The 23878-nt window shown below is 41.7% G+C and overlaps 1 protein-coding gene across 1 annotated transcript; it reads right to left on the bottom strand.

Annotated features, from left to right (window-relative positions):
* Positions 1-2208: 2208 nt before the first annotated feature.
* On the bottom strand, positions 2209-23878 carry SIX4 (SIX homeobox 4). The gene is made up of 4 exons (XM_032225790.1): positions 23573-23878; positions 22959-23512; positions 9886-10592; positions 2209-3729 (listed from the first exon to the last, which is right to left on the bottom strand). The coding sequence occupies exons 1-4, from the start codon at positions 23876-23878 to the stop codon at positions 2927-2929; spliced, it is 2370 nt and encodes a 789-aa protein (XP_032081681.1). The 3' UTR covers positions 2209-2926.

Genomic DNA, 23878 nt, shown 5'->3' with positions numbered 1-23878 from the left:
CTTTGATACTGTACTTACAAGTTTACTGAAATTACAAAATTGCACTAATTTAGATCACATACCAAAGGACAACTTACTCATCTCAGAACAGATGATCAATTAACTACTTGGATCAGCCTCTCTCTGGTAGTAGAGCAATTATATCTACTATAACCCCCCCCCCCTTATTTTTTTGCAGCTATTGTCTCAAATAAAAGTATCCAGAGATGCTTTTCTCCAGAGTCAGGACAATCTTGGGTGCAACCACTTAACCTGCTGTTTTGTTCATTCAAAATGGACCTCTACATTTCAGCAACTTAAACAGAGCATTTATATGTGCAGCATGTGATACAGCTTCTTGTAGAATGTAGATTATACCATTTTCTGTTTGAAAACTAGATATTGAAACGAAAGCAATTTCTCTGCCAAATCAAAAACTTTCTATGTGCAGGAAAAGCAATAAACACGAGAGAGCCAAGTATGATGTCTGTATTGAACACCTTAAGAAGATGTCTACATTGTGTGTTCTCATTCATACATCAAAAGCTTCCTTCCACTATATGCACATTCTATCAGCCTTTGGTTTTTTAATTTTTTAAAGATTTTTTAATGGCTGGGAAGTGCACTAACTGGTAATCCAGGCAGCCGGATAAAAGCCAGTAAGGCAATCTTTTTCACCTCATTAAATAAAGCGAGAGGGAAGAAGGATCTTGACTTAAAACAAATAGCCTTTTGTCCTTCAGGTTCTTGCTATGTGGTGGATTTGGAAAGGACTTCTTTTTCCTCAGCACACAGTTGTTTCCAAATAATGTTCCAAATATGTCTGTGTCCCCCCTCCTTTAATGATCTAATAACAATTGCAGCTCAGGCAGCAACTGCTGACATGTTCCATTTCTACAGAGGTTCTTGAGATAACCTGACCAGATCCTTCTTCCTCGTCTTTGGTATATTGCAAAAAGAGACGAGTTAGAAATAAAATTGGGAGAATGCTTTCATGCGCCACCACAATCACAAAAAGCACTCTGTTGGAGGAGATTTTTTTACATTCAGTTGTATCACTGATGCTTACCTAAGTCCAATACTTTAAAATACTACCAGTATTGTTTTATCTGAAATTTAACTTCTAGCAATACAGAAGGATTTAGCATTTCTTCTGATATTTCATACATCTGTAATTCCTTTAACCATTTCCCCAAAAGAAAAGATTCTCAAGGGTACTTACTACCTTTAAAGTGATGAAGCAAGATATTTATTTTGAGTTTGGTATATTGCAGTTATCTTTTCATAGACCTGTAAACACTTTCTGACATGCAGAAAGGCTGAATAAATGACGGCATAAGCTCTCCAAACCACTGCGAATTAATAAATTGAGGGATGGAATACAGAGGAAGAAGGGAAATACTTTTGAATATTAATAAGCAACATACCATCTGTCAGAGGTATCCTGTATTTATGTCACATCTACTATCTCTCATCCTTTATTTATCAGAGCAATGGAGTTTTCAAAGGGATCTTGCATATGTAAAGGAATTAGGACCACTGTTTTGATTGCTGCCTGACAGACTTATCTTTTCCTGTGTTGATGAATAATAGAATATATGAGGGACTTTCTGGATCATCTATACAGTCCAACCCTCTCTTCAGTACAGCATTCAATTAAATCATCCTTGGAGGATAACTAACCTGTCTGAAAACCTCCAGCAAAGAGGAATTTACCACTGTTCTAGGCAGATTCTTTCACTATGTAACAGCTGTGCTGGTTAGAACAAGGATTTAAGGCCACTAGGAAGAAAGGCACATAGGATTTAAAACATAAACCAACCAGCAGCTATCCTCAAACCTTGTAAAATTATCTAAAACTAAAACAGAAGTAACACTTTCACAAGTGCTTGTCCCAAAGCCTATAACTGCAACATAGTCAAATATAAGACTACTACAAATTGTTAGAAAGAAAGAAAGAAAGAAAGAAAGAAAGAAAGAAAATCAATTGATGTAGCTTTATAGGGGAAAGAAATCTTTAAAAATAGGCAGAAATAATTTCCTGTTCAAAAATACAGAAAGAAAAAAATAAATTAAACTGCTCATCAAATCTCAAAATGATAAAATGGACACCAATGATTATAAATAGAATCATCCTACTAATAAAAACAATTCTCATTAGCACAATTAAAATAATATTTACATAGGTGGCAGAGCCAAGGATTCTGGGTTGCATAATTTCAAGTGGCAAAATGGTTTCTTCCCCTCTCCTATGGATTCAAGCAAGACAAAGAAAACTTGCACCATTTCCAAAACTATAAAGATTGAGAGTGCAGAGGGTGATATCCTGGTGGAAAACTTTTAACAACAAACACACACACACATACATACGCACACACACAAAAGAGTGTATTTGCAATTGTGCTCGCAAAAGAAAGTAACAGTAGCTTGTGAGGTATTACCTAAAGTACTCCTTTAAAGTTGAAAACTGAAATGCCAATTTCTCAATGCCCACCATCTCTCAGTAAAATTGAATCTAGACAAAAAAAAACCCCAGTATGTCTTTTCTCTTTTAGTTCCAGTCTTTTTAGAATGATAATCTTTTTCCTAACCAATAGCTATTGGTTAATAAACATTCTGAAATTACCTTGATTCTCTCCCTGTCCAAAGAAGCTACTTGGGTAAGCCAAGCCGTCTCATATTTGACTGGCATTTCCCTTCCAGCCATGTGTAATTTCTTTTGATCAGGCTTAACAAAAGTGAGCATTCATGCAAACATTGCATGGCAACTTTGTATTTTTAGTGAAGACCTTTTAGTAAACTGGATTCTTCTTCAAATGTGCATTTTTTTATTTTTCTATATGCCTAAGGGAGGGAAAAAATCCACTGCTGTGCTTCTAGTCTTCAAAGGAAGAGATTTTTCTACTGAAATGCAAATACAAGATTATTAATCTTAAAGGTTTTTTTTTTACAGGTCTTGCATATCTTCTTCCATCTGTACTGTCTGGAGTTTAGCCAGCTGTTTCTTGTCTGTCCCCAGTTCTTCACAGATGGCATCAACTATATTGCTAGTAACATATTTGATTTTGGGATCCAGCATCACCGAACTGTTTCCTGATCTGCTTTCTGAATCAGATAGAAAGTTTTCCTTTAGAGTGGGAATGGACTGCAGGATCAGCCGCTGTTCTCGAGTGAAATGGGGGTGTCCTTGCAAAGAGGGGTGGGATCCAATGTCATTGCTTGCTACCCCACCGATCCCTGTTAGCGCTGCCTGCACTGGAGAAATGGACACCAAGTCATGGCTGCTGATGAGGGAGCAGTTCTGAAGGGTTGCATAGTTTGCATTACTAATGGAAACAACAGTCGGCCCGCTTGTTGTGGGGGGTTGCATTGGTGGGCTCTCAGAAATGGCTGGGTTGAGTTCTTCTGCATTTAAAAGGGAAGGTGGTCCAAGGGAAAAGTTATGCGATATAGTCACGTTAACTAAGGAGGAGGCTCCTCCTGGCTGGAGGACCCCATTGGGTAAGTTGTCTGAAGGTAGATTAGCATGGAGCTGGGCATTTTGACCAAGGGGCATGACTTGAGAAAACACCAGGCTAGTTTCCAGTCCTTCCTGTTTCACCGGCTCAACTGGCTGGCTGGTGTTTGGGATGGTGTACACCACAGTGCTGGGAGCAAGGGAGCTGAAAAACACCTTCCCTTGTTGTGCTGTTGTAGAGTCAGTAGTAAATGTGCCATTGCTTGATGTGCCTTGGTTAATGGAAAGGCTACCTGTGGTGGGAGAGGAACAAACAAATAACAACAAGAGAAAGTTTTAAAGGTACAGTACAAAATTAAGTTAAGAATTCAATTTTTATTTCCCCCTGTGGTTTTAAAACACGACTTCCATCCATTAATCTCTACTTAAAAGGAGGGGAAATTTTTGCTATTTGTACAACATTCTAAGACTCAAGTAGTTTTCGTTTTGAGGTGTGACCCATCCATTGGCTATTTTAATATTTATGGTTGACTATATTTTATGGACATTGTTGCTACTGATGCTTCATTTTTTATTATATGCCACCATGGCTCCATATGGATTTGTTGGCATATATATATTTAATAAACAAGCATGTGTTATCCTTGAAGCTACATAAAATGTAAAGATCAACAGATAGCTTTCTCATCATATGAAAAACATTGTTTTCCATTTATGGTGGTTTGAGCCAAAAGCCGTGAATAATGAAATTGTGATACTTAATTCAATTTCAGAAATTTGTTTTCTTACCCTTTGATGTATCTTTTAAATTATGAAAAGTATCCAGTATTTATATACACAAGCATGCACACACAGTATCATTGGGATTGTGTGAGCTGCAGTCAAACTTGACAAGACACCAGAATGCAAATTCTATTCTAATGAAGGATTACTAAAAATACTAAAAAAGCTAAGATCTTAATAAAATAATGAAAAAATGTATTCTCCCATGAGATGAGCTGTGAACACAGGATATATGGAACTATTGGTTTCTTGTTATATTCAATATTATATTGATTTATAAAAGAGTGATGCGAAGGACAATATAATCCCCTGAAAGTTATTTAATTATAGCATCTCTGATATCAAGGAATAGAGTTGTTCCATATCATTAAAATATGGAAAAAGTTGTAGAATTAAAATAGGTTGATTTGTTTTCCAACTTCTACTGGAATGAAAGTTGCCTTTTGTACATTCCTACCTCCTGCTGGTTTACATTTCTCTACCTGGAATAGACTGGGATTAATGGAGCTCAACATGTCTACAGCAGGTAACAAGTTCTCCATTATTACAATAGAGGCAAAGATCAAATAGTCAATTATCATTGCTTGCTATGAATTCTGGTAGTTGAAATCCATACATCCCAAGGTTAAGAAATGCTGAACTAGGTAATATAATCTACTCCAAGTAGCAAAAACTCTTCAAACTTTCAAGCAAAAAAGCTCTTTCCCATGATTTCCTCATGATTATTCTAGCTGAAGAAAGAAGCCAGAGGACCTTTGCATATAAAACATGTGTCCTATTGATGAACTATCAGCATTTCTAGAAGCTGACATTTGAATCTAGGGTAATGTAGTGGTTAAGGTGCTGGCTTAGAAACCAGAAGTCTCTGAGTTCTAGGCATCCCCTAGGCAAGAAAGCTGGCTGGATAACTTTGGGCCAGGGTGCTCTCTTTCAGCACAAACTCGTTTGCCACCTTGAGTTGTTCTACACACATACACTAATAACAAACTTTGCTTGGAACTTACTTCCTGTGACAATACATTTAATATTACTGAACAACACCTGCATACCCCAGATCCTTGGGAAGCACAAAAATGCCACATCTAGTTTAAATATGCAGCTAACTCTACAACCAACCATGCAGTTCCTGATCAATGAACATATAGTCCATCGATCTAGTGGTGATTCTAATATTCAAAATGCAAACTGATCACAATAATAATAATAATAATCAACCATGCTTTTCTTGCAGGCTTTTGTCTATTTGTGCAAAGCCCATCTACGGCAGCCTTAAGGATTAATTATAGAATTATTGCTCCCAGCAATTGAGAGACTTTTTTGGAACTGTAATTCAATTCTAACCAATTCCCATAATTGCTGGGGGCAATAATTCAGTGACCCTGGAAGGCCACAAGATACAAATCCTGCCTCGAGCAAGGGGTTAGGCCAGAAGACCTCCGTGTTCCCTTCCAGCCCTATAATTCTATGTCCTATAAACACACAGATTATGAGTTAAACTCTTTTTTTCTGAATACCTTCAAGATATTTTTTTTTACAAATTACAATGGTGAAGCAGGAACTATTTAGTCATGTTTTCAAGGTCTAGCAGCATATGGGAAAATGTGTTTCCATCCAGTTATTGCTTTGACCTTGGCCAAAAGTATCGGAGCTTCAAATCACAGCTGATGTGGGGGATAAAGTCATGTATCTTCATCCTAAACACTGCTCTCATGATGTATTAAAAACATAGGTTATGACAGAGGTGTACGGCTTACTTCACTAACATGGGACAGTAAACCAGTGGTAAAGTTCAAATTTTTTGCTACCGGTTCTGTGGGTGTGGCTTGGTGGGCGTGACAGGGGAAGGATATGGCAAAATCTCCATTCCCACCCCACTCTGGGGCCAGCCAGAGGTGGCATTTGCTGGTTCTCCGAAATACTCCAAATTTCTGCTACCGGTTATTAGAACTGCTCAAAATGTCCGCTACCAGTTCTCCAAAACCTGTCAGAACCTGCTGGATTTCACCCCTGCAGTAAACACTGTCAACATTGGATACTTAGTGCAGAGCTCAAGAAGAATCAGCCATGATATACTGTATAAATGGAGAAGATAAATATGAACGTATGCAAACCTCAATGAAGTTTCAGGAAACAAGAGAGGTTGGTGAGATTTACAAGAGGCAGTACTGGTATTAATAGTACACAGTTTATCTTTCTCCATGATTATCAAATATAGGATTATGCAAAGCAGTGAATAAATGCAAATTCACCCTTTACACAAGGGTGCTTCAGCTGTTCATAGGAAATGTTAAGAGCTTCAAAGTCATCTCTAGAGGGACTGGCTCTCAAATAAGATATTATACATGAATGATACGTAAGTGAAACTCGGGAAAATTGAGCCAATGTCAACTAAGGCAATGGCTCTCAACCTTTTGAGCACAGAAAGATTTTTCCGTGGACCGGAGAGGACATGGTTTTGCATTTTGCCTGCATCCTGTGGATGGGGCTTTGCTTGTTTGAGTATAGTTGCTGGCATGCCACAGCCCAGTGCCAATCTACAGACTGGGGTTGAGGACCCCTGAACTAGGGATCACAGTATAATGATTAGATGAGTGGTCTGCAACCTTAAACACTCAAAAGACCCATATGGACCAGTTTCCCACAAAAAAACACTGGGAGCCACAAAACCTGGGTGGGCGTGGCCAACTCAATGTCACTCCCACCCAGTCACATGATCTCCCCAGCCATGCCTACCCAGGTTTTGTGGCTCACGGTATTTTCTGTGGGAAATATTCTCTCTCATTTCTGTTTTCCTCTCTTTTTTCCCCTCCCTCCCTCCTTTTCTTTCTTTCTCTTTCTTTTTCTTTCTTTCTTTCTCTTTCTTTTTCCCCTTCTGTCTCTCATTTGTTTCCTTCTCTTTCCCCCCTCTCTCATTCTCTCCCTCCAGCTCTCTCTCATTTCTCTCTCCCTATCCCCTTTTCTCTTATCTGTTTCTTTTTCCTCTCTCTCATACTCTCCCTCCATGATTTTCTTATTTCTCTCTCTCTTTCACTCCCCTCTTTCTATTTCTCTCTGTGTCTCTCACCCATTCTCATTTCTCTCTCTTTGTGTCTCTTCTTGCTATCTTGGAAAGCCGAGGCTGGGCCGAGTGAGCTCTCCTTGGGGCTCTTTGCTACTCCTTTTCTTTCCTTTTGGTGACTTTTCGGAAATCTGGGGTGACTGAGGAGCAAGCACGAGCCTTCTTCCTCCTCCTCCTCCCACGACCCACTGGCCCGGGAGAGCACGCATGAGCAAGGATACCCTCAAGTGAGGGGCCGGGCTCAGCCAAAGTGCAGCAAAGGCACGTGGAGCTGGTGGGTTGACTGGTTGACGTCTTTTGATGAAGGTGGTACGGCTTTCTCCAAGCAGGGCAGCGGGAAAAGGGGGCTGGCCCCACCAAACCTCACATGCACACCCCAGGAATCAGGCTTGGAGAAAGCTGAAGCGCACGCGCCAAAGCCGCTCGCCCGTCAGCCGCTCAACCTGCGAGCTCCATGTGCCTTTGCTGTACTTCGGCCGAGGCAGGCCGCTGGCATGCGCCCTCCCAATGTCACAACAGCTGGCCAGGGGGTTGCATCAGGAGAAGGAAACCACCACCGCAGCTCGTGCTCTCTCCTCAGGTGCGGGCCTGGCCCGCTTTCCGTCGTATTCACTCCTGGATCCCATTTCCACCCTGCCAGCCCGTGTGTTAGCGAGGTTGGCGTCAGCCATGGCCGGGTTGGGCCAGTGTCTCAGGGTGGAGAGCAGGTTGCGTGACTAGGTCGGCAGGGAGCTGCAGGAGAGGGGTCAAAGAGCCACATGCAGTTCAGGAGCCACAGGCTGCTGACACCCAGATTAGACTGTAATCCGTGGTGGTGCAGTGGTTAGAATGCAGTACTGCAGGGCTAACTCACACTCAATTCCAGGAAGTCGATTCTAAACAGCTCAAGGTTGACTCAGCCTTCCATCCTTCCAAGATTGGTAAAATGAGGACCCAGATTGTTGGGGGCAATATTTTGACTCTGTAAACTGCTTAGAAAGGACTGTGAAGCATTGTGAAGCGGTATGTAAATCTAAGTGCTATTGCTATTTTATACTCACCTAAAAGCAAGATCACTGAAAAATAACAAAACATTACCAAATAGAATTGTATAGTAATAGCAAACTAGTGTGCTATCCAGACCATCCTGGCTAAAATCTTATCTACCAAGGATTGAAGTAAAATCTACTACTGGTACTACTCCTAGCAGTTACAGTCTGTGTCTAGCATGTCTGTATTACTTTCTTGGCAACATAACATAAGTGATTACTTTTTTTCAGGATATTTTTTTTCAATTTCCCAATCTAATTTTCATCTGATAATCTCCTATCCTAATACTAATGAGCTCTGATCCTGTCCAGCTCTTTTGTGATCAAATATGGGCATGCAATGGAAGGATTATTATACTGCCCCACCATGCATAATTGTAGGGATTATATGTGATAACTCTGTAAATTAATCTGCTTTACATTTTAATGTAAATTCACACTTCCCAAATATGAATATACGGTATGGAGTACATTGAATCTGTCAGTACTTACAAATTTCAAACATGTAAGATGCAGCTTCCCAATTATTAAAAAAAAAGTTAGTACATACTAAATATATGAACAGAAAAATTGGTGGAAGTGACATTTAACAAATAATATACAGTAAAACCGCAACTTAACGGCGGTTTGTAGGAGGAAGAGAATTACATTAAACTTGGCTTCATTTCATTTGGATGAATTAATGTCCTGGGTAATAATGATTTGTGTTATATAAATTCATGCAAATGACAAACCTTGAGAGTAATCATTCAAACTACTTTGAATACATTGGGCTTTGTTGTTTTGATAAGACATCCAAATAGAAACTACACCCAGTGTACAAATGAAATATATTAAACCAAAGATTTACTCTCTTGGACAGTATCTTCTGCCACACCTAAGAGCAGCCGGCTAAGTAGGGCTGAATGTTAATCTATATGGCTCCCTCTACTCAAAGACAAAGCTAGTCCTACGGCCAAAACATGCAAAAGAAAAATAAATAGTGTAGATTATAAGATGCTAAAGCCTGCTGATATGGGGAAAAGTTTGAATTTTCATTGAAAATTTCTCCATCAGTGTCCATCTAAAAACCTCTTTTGCCTGATTTGGGTGTTTTCTCATCAGTACCAGTCTCCACAAAGTCAAACTGTCTTCTGTTCATGGAAAGATTCCTTTTGTACATAAAGGGGCAACCCTTTATGTCTAAGCCAGGGGTGTCAAACTTGATTTTATTGAGGGCCCCATCAAGATTATGTTTGACCTTGGGGGGGGGCTGGGTGAGTGTGGCCAGGGTGGGTGTGGCCAGTTCCCAAGCTTTATTTTTGGCTGTGGCAGCCTCTTGCAACCCTCTGCCAGTGAAAACAGAGCTCGGGAGGGCTGCACACAGTTGTCCTGAGCTCTCTTTTCGCTGGCAGAGGCACCGCAAGGTGGTCCTTCACAGTTTTCAGGGCAGACCCATGGGCCAGATCTAAGCACCCTGCAGGCCGGCTTCAGCTCCTGGACCTTGAGTTTGACACCCCTGGTCTAAGCCATTACATACCTCCAACATTCTTAATTTCACAACAAAAAAGCAATAATTTAATACAGGGAAGGGTTTTTACCTCGGGAAGTTGCTGCTGATACTGGGGGCAGCTGCATTGGGGAAAAACTGAGGCCTCCTCCATTAAGTAACTGTCCACTGTTTGCTGAATTAGGGATTTGGACAACGCCGTATTGGTTGATTTGGATTGGAGCGGTAAACGTGACTACTGAGCCACTGTCTTGCGATGCTATTGCTTCTTCACTTTCTTCCCTCTTTACTTCCATGCTTGGTGTCAAGCCTGGGAAAGAGACAGGCCCAGAATTGGGACTGTATGTTGTTGTGGGTGTTGAGGGTGCAATGGAATTGGACAGAGAAGTCTGGAGGAGCTTGAAGTCTTTCACATCTTCTGAGGATGGGACTAACATGTCACCCATGGAGATTCCATTGCTCAAAGCGTTGGGCGATGTTTTGAGCGGGCTTGATGATACCGCCTGAGAAGATCCCACACTGAGGCCATTGAGGAGGAGACCATTGGGGCCCTGAATGAAAGAAGTACCATTAAGAAAAACAGATGGGTTGGGAGGCATAAGGTTTCCATTCAGTAAAACTCCTGAGGAGCTTAAGGATATTTTGGAGTTTCCAAGTTGCTGCATATATACTTGCTCCATTGGGCTAGGAAGGCTTAAGCTGGTGCCGCCATCAGAGGTGCTTGCAAGGGAACGTGGAGACAAGTCCTCTTGCCCCTTGCTGGATTCATCTTCTGTGCTGGGATTACCATCCGACTCACTACAAATCAAGAGAGAAGCAACAGTGAATTGATGTGGTATTTTTCATTGAATCTTTGAATCATTGAAAAGAATCTTACTGAATTCTTTTCTCATGGGATGGGAGAAACAATTATCCTACCCACAGAAAACTAACAGATCAAGGGAAAATGGACAAGATTAGTCTCTATGAGGATTCCAGTTTTCCATATATAAACTGCTTAAGAGAAGAAGAAAAATAACTAATTTTTTTTTTCAATCATGGTACTGCTATCCGATGTATTTCTACGGCAAAGAAAAAGACTCCCAAATTGTTCGATTATTAGTGACCAAATGCAAATATCCATGTAGGTTTTCTTAGTAACAATATAGAAATGCTTTCTGCTAGCATGTTTTGTTACTTTCCAGTCTAGCCTACCGTGCTGATGCTTCCTGATGATATTAAGCAGGCGTGAGTCTCTTTAGCTTCCAAGCCCAGGCAACATCAATCAGCTAGTGCCACTTGGTGAGATATGCCAGCCTACTCAGAAATAAACAAACAAAGGAGCAAGCAAGCATTACTTACATGTTCCTGCACCCAGAATTGCAGCTTTATATAGTGGAATTCTATACAGTAAGTATATTACACAGAGGTTGCTGTATGCAAAGTGACTTACTTTGTTTAGAATTTTTAGATGTCAAATGTGACACATGATTCTTTACTCTTCCCAACGTTCTCAAAATTCCAAGTATCTTACTAGATCACAAATGCTGGAGCTCTTATTCTAGATCAGAGATGTTAAACTCAATTTCATTGATGGCTGTATCAGGGTTGTGTTTGTGTCGGGGTGCCTGTGGTGGCCCAATGCTCTGCCAGCGAAAACAGGCTCCCGAACTCCATTTTTGGCTATGATGGCATCCTGCAACCCTCTGCCAGAGAAAATGGAGAAAATGGAGCTCGGGAGGGCTGTCCTCCCGAGCTCTGTTTTTGCTGGCAGAGGCACTGCGGGCCAGTCCTTTGCTGTTTCCAGGGTGGTCCTGCGGGCCAGATCTAAGCATCCCACAGGCCAGATCTGGCTCCCGGGCCTTGAGTTTGATACCCCTGTTCTAGATTATATGTTTCAGAGAAGCAAAATGTAGCTTGGATGACAAGTTTTGTTTTAAAAACAGAAAGTAAAAGATTGCAAAGAGCTTCAAAAGAAATTCCAATGTAGATTATCAAAATAGCAAATTGTACTTTACAATCACCAATTTAGGTGGATTTAAAAGATAGAATAGAATAACAGAGTTGGAAGGGACCTTGGAGGTCTCCTTGTCCAACCCCCTACCTAGGCAGGAAACCCTACACCATTTCAGTCAAATAGTTATCTAACATCTTCTTAAAAACTTCCAGTGTTGGGACATTCACAACTTCTGGAGGCAAGTTGTTCCATTGACTAATTGTTCTAACTATCAGGAAATTTCTCCTTAGTTCCAAGTTGCTTCTCTCCTTAATTAGTTACCACCCATTGCTTCTTGTCCTGCTCTCAGGTGCTTTGGAGAATAGTTTGACTCCCTCTTCTTTGTGGCAACCCCTGGGATATTGCTATCATGTCTCCCCTAGCCCTTATTTTCATTAAACTAGACATACCCAGTTCCTGCATAGCTTCCAGTCCTTAATCATCTTTGTTGCTCTTCTCTGCACTCTTTCTAAAGTCTCCACATCTCTTTTACATTGTGGTGACTAAAACTGAATGCCGTATTCGAAGTGTAGCCTTACCAAGGCATTATAAAGAAATTAACACTTCATGATTTTGAAGTGATCTTGATTGTATCCCTCTGTTTATGCAGCTAGAACTGTGTTGGCTTTTTGGCAGCTGTTGCACACTGCTGGCTCATATTTAAATGGCTGCCTACTAGGATCCCAAGATCCCTCACACAGTTACTACTATTGAGTGAGGTACCACTTATACTGCACCTGTGCTTTTTGTTTTTCTTGTCTAAATGTAGAACCTTACTTTTTTCGCCATTTAATTTCATTTTATTAGATAGTGCCCAATGTTCAAGTTTGTCAAGATCCTTCTGAATCTTAAGCCTATCTTCCGGAGTGTTGGCTATTCCTGCCAGCTTGGTGTCATCTTCAAAATTGATGAGTTCCCCATTTATCCCCTCAGATGATGAAATAAAGTGTCATCCTTTTTATTTATATGGAAATTCAGTTAAACAATGAACTGGCTAAAATCCATAGAACTGGTAAAATAAATTTCCTTTAAGTTGGATAAAGCTTTACTCTGGACACATTAAAGCAACAAGGTTCCTCCCATATGCTTTGGTATAAAACACATTTCGATTAAAATAGTGCAGAATCTGCAGAATCTTCTCCAGGTATTATATTCAAGTTATATTAATTTCAGAAACTGGGTCCTATTTTCAGGACAATACATTTAATGCAAATCTAAAGAAATATATGCTAGAAAACCAATTTACCTAAACAGATAAACAGAATGACCATGGGTGGGTAAAAAAGCGATGAGAACAAAAGTGATTTCCAGCTGGCTTTCCCATTGATCTTGTTTATGGGAAGCTGGCAGAGAGTGTTGGAAATCACAATCACCTGACATGGCTGACTACAATAACACTGTAGCAGCCACAACTTTGCAAATACAACTGGCGTGAATATCCTTCAAATTTCAATACACATTTATTTATTTGTTAAATTTCTATGTTGCCCATCTCACCTAGAGGTGACTCTAGCTGGCTTATAACCAAATAAAAACAAATGGTTATCTGGACCAAAAGTTAAAGAAAGGAATGTTTGCATATAAAATAATGCTATAGCTTCAAAGGAGAGATCATGATTCTGGAATTAAGCATGCTTGATATTTTAAAATTTCATTTATACTTCTAGTTTCAAAAGTTTACACTAAAATGCATGTGAGGATTCCTATTCTTATAAGCTATTAAAACAGGTTTTTTTGTGGTTTGATTAGCCAGCCAAATTTAAGTACTTTGCAAGTTCCACTGATTTAAGGACATACATAACTCTTTCACCGAGGTTCATAAAAACCTGAAAGCACTTAACTTTGACTGGATTATATCCAAACTATTTAGATAATAGGTGCATTTAAAAGAAAGACTTTCTTCATAATCAGCTTCAGACATTAGACATGGGCCACTTGCTTGTATGTACATAGGAAAGAAAGAGCTGCAAAGATTAACTTTCTTAATGTGTTTCCACAGCATCTTCCTCAAAGACAAAGCATCGTATTACTCCTTCAATGGTGTTGAAAGGTTTCTAATTACTGCCGTGTGCAGCTTTTTACATTAGACAATTTTCATGAAGGAATAAGATGGCATTTTCCCTTACTAAAAAAAAAACTTGACAAAATGTATGTTGCAGTTATCTTTATGTGGTTGGGTTATTCACTACGGGTGGATTCCTACAACATGTGGCTACCTCAAGGCTACATTAGTCACATGATCAATCACAGTGTGTGAACCTAATCTGATAAATCATGATGTGATAAATCATACTGTGGTTTGCTTAGCTTTGACTGTGTGCCATGTGAACCCAACAATTTTGATTTGCGAAAAGCCATAGGTTATGGCTTAACGAGTTGCAAAAATTCACCAGCTAGTGATTTGTTGAATAAATTATAAACAATCCACAGCCCGGATCAGTATAAGAACCTCAGCTCTGGCAGAAAACTGAGAAAATTGACCAATGGTACATACCAATCATTCCATGTCCTTTCAGAATAAAAAAATATACAATACAAATGCATAAATAAAGTGATACAGCTTGGATTCATTCTCTATTTGTTTCCTGAATATATTTCTCCCCACAGGGGCAAAACTATTTTTTTTAAAAAATAAAGTTGTTTAAACTTTAAACTAGATAATTTTACTTCTTTAATTTAGTGAGATTTAAAGTCACTCTGATATTCTTGGAATGCCAGGATATATTTCTTTCTATTCTATGATGAAAACAGCATTTCTTGCTACTGTACTGTATTCTACAGTTTTTAAATTAACATGTACTTCCAAAAGCGCTCCTACCCATTGTTTAGGGAACTGTATGATTAATTCTGCCTGCTCATCAAAATTTCTCAGAATAAGAGTCCAAAGAAGTTGCAGTGCATAGTAATTCATGTTCAAAACTTGTATTGATCTGCTATTCCAAAATTCAAAAGTGTTGCTGGTTCTTTGCAAACCTTATGTGTATCAGCAAAAATAAATTGCAGATTTATGCTGTGGTGACACAGTAGTTAGAATGCAGTATGGCAGGTTGACTGTGAGCTTACCATTAAGTAAGGCAAAAGTTAGCAACACAGAAAAAAAAGAAACCATCACAGTATGACATGCTCCTATTATACATACAGGGATGCAATGGGCCCCCTCCTTTCAGGATGGATGCATTCTATTGTGCTTCTGTAATAAATGCCAAATAATTCTACCAATATTAGAGCAAACCAAGATTCATTATGGTATGAAAAATAAATAATAGATTGATAGGGATCATAACAATGCATTTAATGCCCAGACACAAATGTATCTCTATATGTTGACGGAGAATTTCTTGCCTATATGAGAAAAATTCTGATGTGTTTTAAATGAATTGGTTCCAATGCTAGTCAAGTATTGTGAAATCTATCAGCTCTTTTATTCACTATGGAAAGAAGTGTCTAGCACACACAGCTTGTGCTCAGTGGTGGCTTGTTAACCAGTTTGCAACTGGTTTGCTCGTACTCGCGTGTGCGCTTGTTTGCGTGTGCAACACTTCTGCAGAAGCATCCAGGCGGGTGGGCAGAGCCTCCCACCGCCGCCACTAATGGATCAGCCAAACTGGGAGCAACCCACCTCTGCTTGTGCTTATAACATACCTTTTTCAGATATTACATATGTACCATCTTTCCCCGAAAACAAGACAGGGTCTTATTTTCTTTAAACACACAAAATATGGCTTGGGCCTTATTATGAGGGGAGGTTTATTATTTTGGGGTTGCCGAGCGGATGCTCTCTTGTGAGCGCGGTCCCAAAGAGCTGGGCACAGCCTCATGGGCGAATGGCTGTGTTGCGCTGTCATAGCCACACAACACAGCAACCATGAAGCGACCACGCTCACGAGCAGCCACCCGGCAAACCCCCTTTCCAGCCAGGCACAGCGCCATTCACTGACCTAGGGGTATTACCAAGCAGCATGAGCCTCTGTTCGCTGCCACCCAGCTCCTGTGGCTTGGCGCCTTCGAAATGGCAGTGAATGGTGCTCTGCATGGCTGGAGAGGGGGGTTGCGTGAGCGGCTGTTCCATTCTCACTCGCGTGCCTCCCAGCCTCACGATGCCCTGGCCCAGCTCTCTCCGCAGAGCTAGGGGACCTCTGCTGCTGCCACCGCATGACTTTTTCTGCGGCTTCCAAACCGAATCTTCCGGCAGCTGGCCTACAACCATAGAGCATATGCCCAGAGCGGTGAATGGTGAATGGCGTTGTGCCCGGCTGGAAAGAGGGTTTGTCGGGTGGCTGCTCATGAGTGTGGTCGCTTCATGGCTGCTGTGTTGTGCTGCTGCGACAGCGCAACACAGCCATTCACCCATGAGGCTGTGCCCGGCTCTTTGGGGGCCTGCTCGCAAGAGAGCAGCTGCCCGGCAACCCCCCTCTTCAGCTGGGCACAGAGCCGCTCACCAACCTAGTGGTATCCCGAAGGCACTAAGCAACGTGATCACCTTTGCCTCCCCCCGCCCGGTTCCCACGGCGTGGCACCTTGGGGATACCGCTAGATTGGTGAGCGGTGCTCTGCCTGGCCGGAGGTGGGGGGTTGTCCAGGGGGCTTATTTGCAGGGCAGGGCTTATATTTTTGCCCACCAGAAAAATGTGGCATGGCCTTATTATCAGGACATGTTGTAATTTTGGGGAAACACGGTACAGTAAAGCAAAGTTCATTTCACTCAGCCTTCTGTCTCATTATCCAGATGCTTTTAGAAAGCCTGCAAAAAAGATACCAATGCTACAATAACTGCCATTCAATAATAGACAGCTTCTATAAATGGTCATTTAACACAGATATTCAAGCTAACCGTTCTTCAATTAGATCAGTGATTTGATCCGCTCCCTTTAAGAACTACAAGAAGGTTTTTTTAAAAAAAAACAACAACAACAACAACCAGATCATCACAACTCTCATTGGCAAATTGTGTAAATTCAACATGACCAAGAGTCATTTTGCTCACGTTGTTAAGGCTCCAGGCTAGAAACCAGGAGACTGTGAATTCTAGTTATGCCTTAGGCATGAAAGCTGGCTGGGTGACCAACCTTATTCTCTCAGCCCAACTCACCTCACAGGATGGTTGTTGTGGGGAAAACAGGACAAAAAAGTAGTATTAGGCATTTTCCCCTTATTTATAAAAGTAATAGAAATACATACTAAGTAAACAAAAGACTTCTGTGAAATAGGTGGTTTTTGCTTACTCAACTTTGCATCTGCCAGCTTTATTAGGCTTTCCTGAGGTGGCACAGTGGTTAGGGTGCAGTACTGCAGGCCACTTCAGCTGACTGTTATCTGCAGTTCAGCGGTTCTAATCTCACCGGCTCAAAGTTGACTCAGCCTTCCGAGGTGGGTGAAATGAAGACCCAGACTGTGGGGGCAATATGCTGACTCTGTAAACCGCTTAGAGAGGGCTGAAAGCCCTATGAAGCGGTATATAAGTCTAACTGCTATTGCTATTTCCCGTGTTCTAGGATCAAGATGAGGAAGAAATGATGTCTTTCCCAGCCTATCATCAAGGCAGATTCTGGAACAAGCATTTTGTTCTATTATTAAGTGGAATTGCTTCTACTATTGAACCATAGCCTTTTTTTTTAACTAGGTGTAACCAAAGGAAAGCAGCAGCCAAGAAGATCTTGTAATAAGCATAAAGGTAAAGGTTCCCCTTGCACATATGTGCTAATCATTCCCGACTCTAGGGGGCGGTGCTCATCTCTGTTTCAAAGCCGAAGAGCCAGTGCTGTTCGAAGACGTCTCCGTGGTCATGTAGCTGGCATGACTAAATGCCGAAGGATGGAGCGCTGTTACCTTCCCACCAAAGGTGGGCCTATTTTTCTACTTGCTTTTTTACATGCTTTCGAACTGCTAGGTTGGCAGAAGCTGGGACAAGTAATGGGAGCTCACTCCGTTACGCAGCGCTGGGGATTCGAACTGCCGACCTTTCTGATCGACAAGCTGAGCATCTTAGCCACTGAGCCACTAGGTAATAAGCATAATAACATCTAATGCTGTAGAGTAAAGCAATATCCAGACCATCAAGATGCCCCAAATGGCAATGGCTGGTTTCAGACACAACAGTCGACTAATGGCATTTTGAACTGATGAATTTACCACCATTATGAGAGAAGGACCAAATTGTGTTAGCTGCCTTCAATCCTGGGTATTTCTCAAGGGAAGAAGAAACAGCACAGCAGGGGAGTGGAAGAAAAAGGTCACTGTAGCCAAAGCAGATCAGAGGGGGGATAGCGATGCAAATAAGGAGGAATGAGTTGTTTCTGTTTGATTACTTTCATTTTTGCATTTCGTTTAAATATAACTAAGGGTATTTTATAGACATCTCTACAAAAAGGTACCTTTTTTCTGGAAAGCACTTAACAGAGAGGACTAAGGAAGGAATACCAGACACACACGAAAATTAACCCATAAGCAATAATTAATGCACTGCAAAATAAGTAGGTAACTTCTCTTAAAAGGGAGAAGTTGATTATATTCCAAGAGAGTTCATAATATCATGAATGTTGCTAACAGCTGAAAGCAGTCTATTCTTAGACAGGAACAGGGGCAACAGTTCATATTTCTATAAGGAAGGCAAAAAGAACCAGTTAATTATGATGATTACAGTGGCTATGTTCAGACAATTCATTAATCTATGGTTAGGTGAGCTAACCATAGATTAATAAGGTAACCAATTTAAATTAATTCAGCTGTCTGTGTTTGAAGAACACCGAGAACTATAAACCTATTGTGCAGATTTATTTCCAACACACATAAAACCACATATTTTAGCCACTTGTAATATACAAACTTCTCCAAAATAAAACCAGGGAAATCTAGGCTGAATTTCCCATCCAGTCACAAAGCTTATTGAATATATCCACACAACATAACTAATGAAGCCAGGTACAAATGTAGCAGTTCATTTGCATGATGTACAAATATCAATTTTGACATGAAATTCAGCTTTTGAGAATTGCTAATTTCTTGGTTATGATTCAGAATGTCTGAACCCAAGTCAATGGTACCGTAGTCAAATATCATGATTCAGCAAACCACACTATGAACTACATAACTGATTTCATTGCTATTTTATGAATGCAAAGTATTAGTACCTTGCTCTATCCATCATGTTAACTGATCGTATATCACAACTGATAAGGTTTGATAGAATATTTCTTTGCTCAGTGCATGAACCAAGATTATATGTTTCAGGGATAATAACTGCTTACTCTTTTAAATTTCAAAGGTATAAACCACAGAGATTATGCTTTTACATAAAAAGAATGTGTGTCTTTGATCTTGTGCACAAGGCAACAGTTATTGACTGGTGATCATTACAGTCCTTGTGCTGTCAGTGAACCAGTCAATTGATTGGACTTATAGATGCGGTGTAGAGTTTAGGGGTTCAACCTTTTGGCTTGCCTGGGCTGCACTGAGTGAAGAGGAATTGTCTTGGGCCACATATAAAATATATAATATAGTTAATGTAACTAATGCAATAATAATAATAAATATAAATAATAATAAGACAAAAAAGTCTGGATAGTCGATGTGGCAGTGCCTGGAGACAGAATAGAAGAGAAAGAACTGGAGAAGATAACAAAATACAAAGACCTACAAATAGAAATAGAACGACTATGGAAAGGCAAGCAAGGGTAGTACCAATAGTTATAGGTGCCTTGGGTGCAGTCCCAAAAGAACTGGAGCACCACTTGAACACCATAGGCATTGACAAATTTGCCATCAGTCAATTGCAGAAGGCGAATTTACTTAGAACAGCTTCCATCCTGTGACAATATCTGTAATACCATCAAACATCCAGATTTGCCTATCCCAGGTCCTTGGTGAGGACTCGATAGGTAGGCAAAAATGCCAGATCCAGACTGAACATCTAGCTGACCGTGCCATGATTAATGATGATGATGATGATGATGATGATGATGATGATGATGATGATGATAATAATAATAATAATAATAATAATAATAATAATAATTCTTGTGGGGCCACATTACTAGCTGCCCAGGGCCGCATGGGGCCCGCAGGACTTGGGTTGGACACTCCTGCTGTAGACCATCTATTATGATTTAAAACAAGTTGAAACTGTGAGCAATCTCTACAAATAGCATTGATAGCCAGAATTTAATTTTAATTTTTAACAATTTTAATTTAAATTGTTTAATTTTTTTTAATGAACTTTCTTCAGTACACAAAATTATGCTTGGCAATATTGATGGAAATAGAAGGGGAAGACAACAGATAACGTGGATGGATGCAATGTCTTTGGAAAAGCAAAGAGTTATTACAAAGGATAGGTCAGGATGGCAAGCATTTGTCTATGCAGTTATTATGAGTCAAAATCAACCTGGCAGCTCCTAACTAAACAAAAAAATTTTTTATAAAAAGAGAGAAAATACAATGTAGCCTATATGATAAAGTTTGGCACCGGTTTATGCTCATTTCCAAAAGCTTGGAAAGGAAAAAAAAACAACCCAAGGATGCTTTTAAAATGGAAAATACCCAGGATCTTAATAAACATTCTACCCACCAAAGGAAAACTGTTTTCAAAAGCCCTGCAAGGTCCAGGAGGTAATTATCTCATAACATAACACACTCCCCCCTCAAGCCTCTTTATTCTTTAGGAGCTATAGCAAGTCCAAACATCCACACATGCCTTCAGTCTTCTGTACCCTCCACCTGGCTAGCATTTGTTTTTGACTTGCCATTTGTGCATTTGATGTCTTTGCTCCAAGGACGCAAAGGGGCTGGATCAGCACAATTGTGCCCTTCCTTACTTGAAAATAGAAGTCTTTGAGGCTTAAAAAAAAGCAGGCAGCATTTTTTCTTGTCTTCAGTCAGACCCTCTAAAAAGGAAGAAGGAAGGGAGGCATCTTGTGCAGAGGTATGTCACCTCACCTGCCTATTGCAGGGCAGATGACTATCTGGGGTGACCTCTTGTCAGGCAACCTTTCCCTCCTTTTAAAAGATTAGCATTTGGAAGGCTCTAAAGCAGTTCCCTGGAGCTATAGAGGGGATTTCTGCAGCATCAGGAATTATGTCCACGGATTTAGTTGGAAAATAAGAGATCTACAGGTAAGGTTCCCCAAAGGAAGACTGAGTAAACAAATTGTGCCAAATCCTGGTTTGCATATTCACAACTGCTGGATTCACACTATCAAATCTCGTTATGGCTCAGCATGATGTGAAACTCCAGCCACAGAGGACTCTGGCTCCAATGGAGAAGGCAGCTAAAAGACATCTGGCAGGTTGCTTAGAATCATAAACTGTGGAAGACCCCGTTCCCATCTTCTGAGGACATAAACCTGATCCAAATCAGCACAGAATCAAGTTTCACAACAAGAAGAGCAAAAAAGGCACCAACCAAAAGGGAGGGAGGGAGATAGCTCACTAGCCAAGCAGATGAGCTTCAAGTTTCACATTTTTTCCTTCCTGGGTGACATAAAACCTGGGGAAATAATTAACGCTGTCAAACAAAATGAGTTTCCTCACAATATCCAAACACAAACGAGTCAAAGAATAGGATTTTATTATTATTATTATTATTATTATTAAAGGGAAGTATATAAGGGATGCTGGATCTACATAGGAAGAAACATAATTTTTCACTTCTGTTAAGGAGAAGATAGGCTGAAGACCTAGAGAAAAAGCTTTCTGTCAAAGGTAGACCCAAAATATTAGGCTGGACATACAGCAAGGAACACAGCTATGTTGCAGAGCGTGGCAATTAGGTGCTTGGGACAAAGCACCAGGGGGTACAAAGTTCTTAATTTTTGCAGAAAGAGACAAATCTTGGACAAAAGCACTAGACTCAAAAAGATCTGAGCTACAAAGAACTCTTGAGGATTAGGGAAAGAAAGGTTTGAGAAAGTCTGGGGAAGCTATGCCCCCAGGCACAGATTTTTTTTTTTAAGATTACAAGGAGAAACCAGAGCTGAAAAATAGGGGGTGGAGATCTTGGAGATACATTGTGAGAGAAGATGGGGAGAAATGTAGGTCTAAAGGATCAAACAACCTTTTAGTTTGCAGTCAACAACCCCTTCCTTGAATCCAGCAACTAGGAAGCAGAAACGTGGGGAAGAAAAGCCAAAGTTGCTGGGAGTGGGAGACTGGAAAGAAAGGGGCTGCTGAAGGTAAGCGCCATATTTGTTAGGAATGAAAGCCAGGCAAGGACAGAGGGCAAGGGAGGGGGAAGAGGGGAGGAAGGCAGACAAGAGGGGAGGGAAACAGGAAGAGCAAGAAAGAGGCAAGGTGTTAGATTGAGGCAAATTGCTCTGGTGGGAATGAAACAAAGCCAGACCAGGAGGTTAGAAAGCAGCAAGGCAGAAGGCTGGGAGGCCTAGGAATTGAGGCCTAAGGGATAGAGTTTGGAAAAGCAGCAGAAGCAGCAAACCAGGTGCCTTCCTTGCAGCCATGTTTTTTTAAAATCTTTGCCAGGGCTTCAAAATGCCATAGGTAGCCTTGAGGAGTGCGCAATTTGTACTCCAGCCAACAATACAAGAAGGTTCCGTAATGATGTCCTGCATTGCAGGGATGTTGTGAGGTTTACCAAGAATATATAGGAAGCACTTTGAAATCCAGACCCCAGAAAGCAGAGGAAGAGATGGCATAAGCAAAGGAGGATTATCCCTCCAAGGAAAGGCAGAAGTCAAGAGGTAGAGAAGGTACCAGAAGAAATGAAAAGGGATGCAAACCGAAGAGAAGTGTGGAATTTACTAAACTCAGAGGAGGATGGGGTTCATTGCCCAATCTCACTATATGACTTCATCTGCTAACCCTGCAGGTCATTTCAGGCCCTCCTGGCTTTTAATAAGGCCTTAAAACTTGGCTGTCTCCCCCCCCCCCCCCAGGTTATGGAGCCTGAGATCGCTTTGTCCAATCTAGCAGTGGAATGATTTTAGATGTTATTTACACTGTTCTGTTTCTAACCTTCAGTCCGCTGCCTAGAGTCATTGTTGGGTAGGGGCAGTAACAAGATTTGCTTAAACTTTTAAAGCTTAGTTGAGCAGAGATTCTGAACATGTGCAGCGAGTTTCTAGAAGGAATTTACGAGGGGAATCTCCAGAAACATAAGTTGCTCTGCTTTCCGCCATGCCCGCCCCCAGCTCTGGTGGAAGTTTAAAAGGCTCACGGGGGGGAACACGCGGCTCTCTCACCTTTTGGACTGCGGCTCCGCGGGGTTGCGATCCCGTTGCCGCCGGTTTTTGAACCAGTTGCTGACCTGCGTGAGCGAGAGGCCGGTGATCTTGGCCAAGTTGCGCTTCTCGGCCGGGGAAGGGTAGCGGTTCTGCTTGTAGAGCTCCTTGAGGGCATTGCGCGACTTCTCCTTAAAGCAGTAGACCGTCTCCTCGCCGTCCCAGATGGTGCGGGGCAGCGGGAACTTCCTGCGCAGGCGGTACTTGTCGACGGCGCCCAGGGGTCGGCCGCGGGCCCTCTCCGCCTCGCTGTAGCGCGCCTTGTACCAGAGCTCCTGCAGGAGAGGGTGGTTGGCGGCGTCGAAGCTGTGGCTCTCCAAAATCCCGTAGAGCTCGGCGTAGAGTCCCTGGTGGAAAGCCACCAGCGCCCGGGCTTTGAGCAGGCTCTCGTTGCCACGTAGCAGGTCGCTCTGGGGCAGGGACCACAAGAACCGGGCCAGGCGGTCTAGGTTCCCGCCTTGCTGCAAAGCCTCGCAGACGCAAGCGACGTGGTCCGGGGAGAACGCCAGCAGAGCCTGGGGCGAGGAGGAAGACGAGGACGACGACCGAGGCGAAGGCGAGGACAAGGGAGACGCGGCGGCGGCGGAGGCAACGGCGCCGAGATTCCGCACCAAAAGTTCCGAGTGGAGTAGAACTTGACCCGCGACCCTCCCGGCTGCTTCCTCCTCCTCCTCGTCCTCCTCCTCTTCTTCCCCGGCTCCTTCCTTCCTAGCAAAACGAGCCGCCGCCGCTGCGAGACCAAAAGGCTGTGCAGAGGTGGGAGCCGAGCCGCCCGAGGTTACCTTCTCGGTCGCCCCGCCGCAGAACATTTCCAGGACGTTCTCTTGCTTGATCGTCGCCACCACGCTGGGAATCGCGGTGGTGGGAGAGGCAGAAGACAT

Source organism: Thamnophis elegans, chromosome 1, assembly GCF_009769535.1.
Source record: "Thamnophis elegans isolate rThaEle1 chromosome 1, rThaEle1.pri, whole genome shotgun sequence".
Taxonomy (NCBI): Eukaryota; Metazoa; Chordata; class Lepidosauria; order Squamata; family Colubridae; genus Thamnophis; species Thamnophis elegans.
This window is presented reverse-complemented; position numbering and strand designations above follow the sequence as displayed.

Excerpts from the sequence above, each read along its gene's own strand:
- SIX4 (XM_032225790.1), bottom strand. The coding sequence starts at position 23,878 with ATGTCTTCTGCCTCTCCCACCACCGCGATTCCCAGCGTGGTGGCGACG. Across the intron at positions 10,593-22,958 it reads GCGGAGCCGCAGTCCAAAAG|TGAGTCGGATGGTAATCCCA; the intron begins GTGAGAGAGCCG and ends CTTGATTTGTAG. Across the intron at positions 3,730-9,885 it reads ATCAGCAGCAACTTCCCGAG|GTAGCCTTTCCATTAACCAA; the intron begins GTAAAAACCCTT and ends CTCCCACCACAG.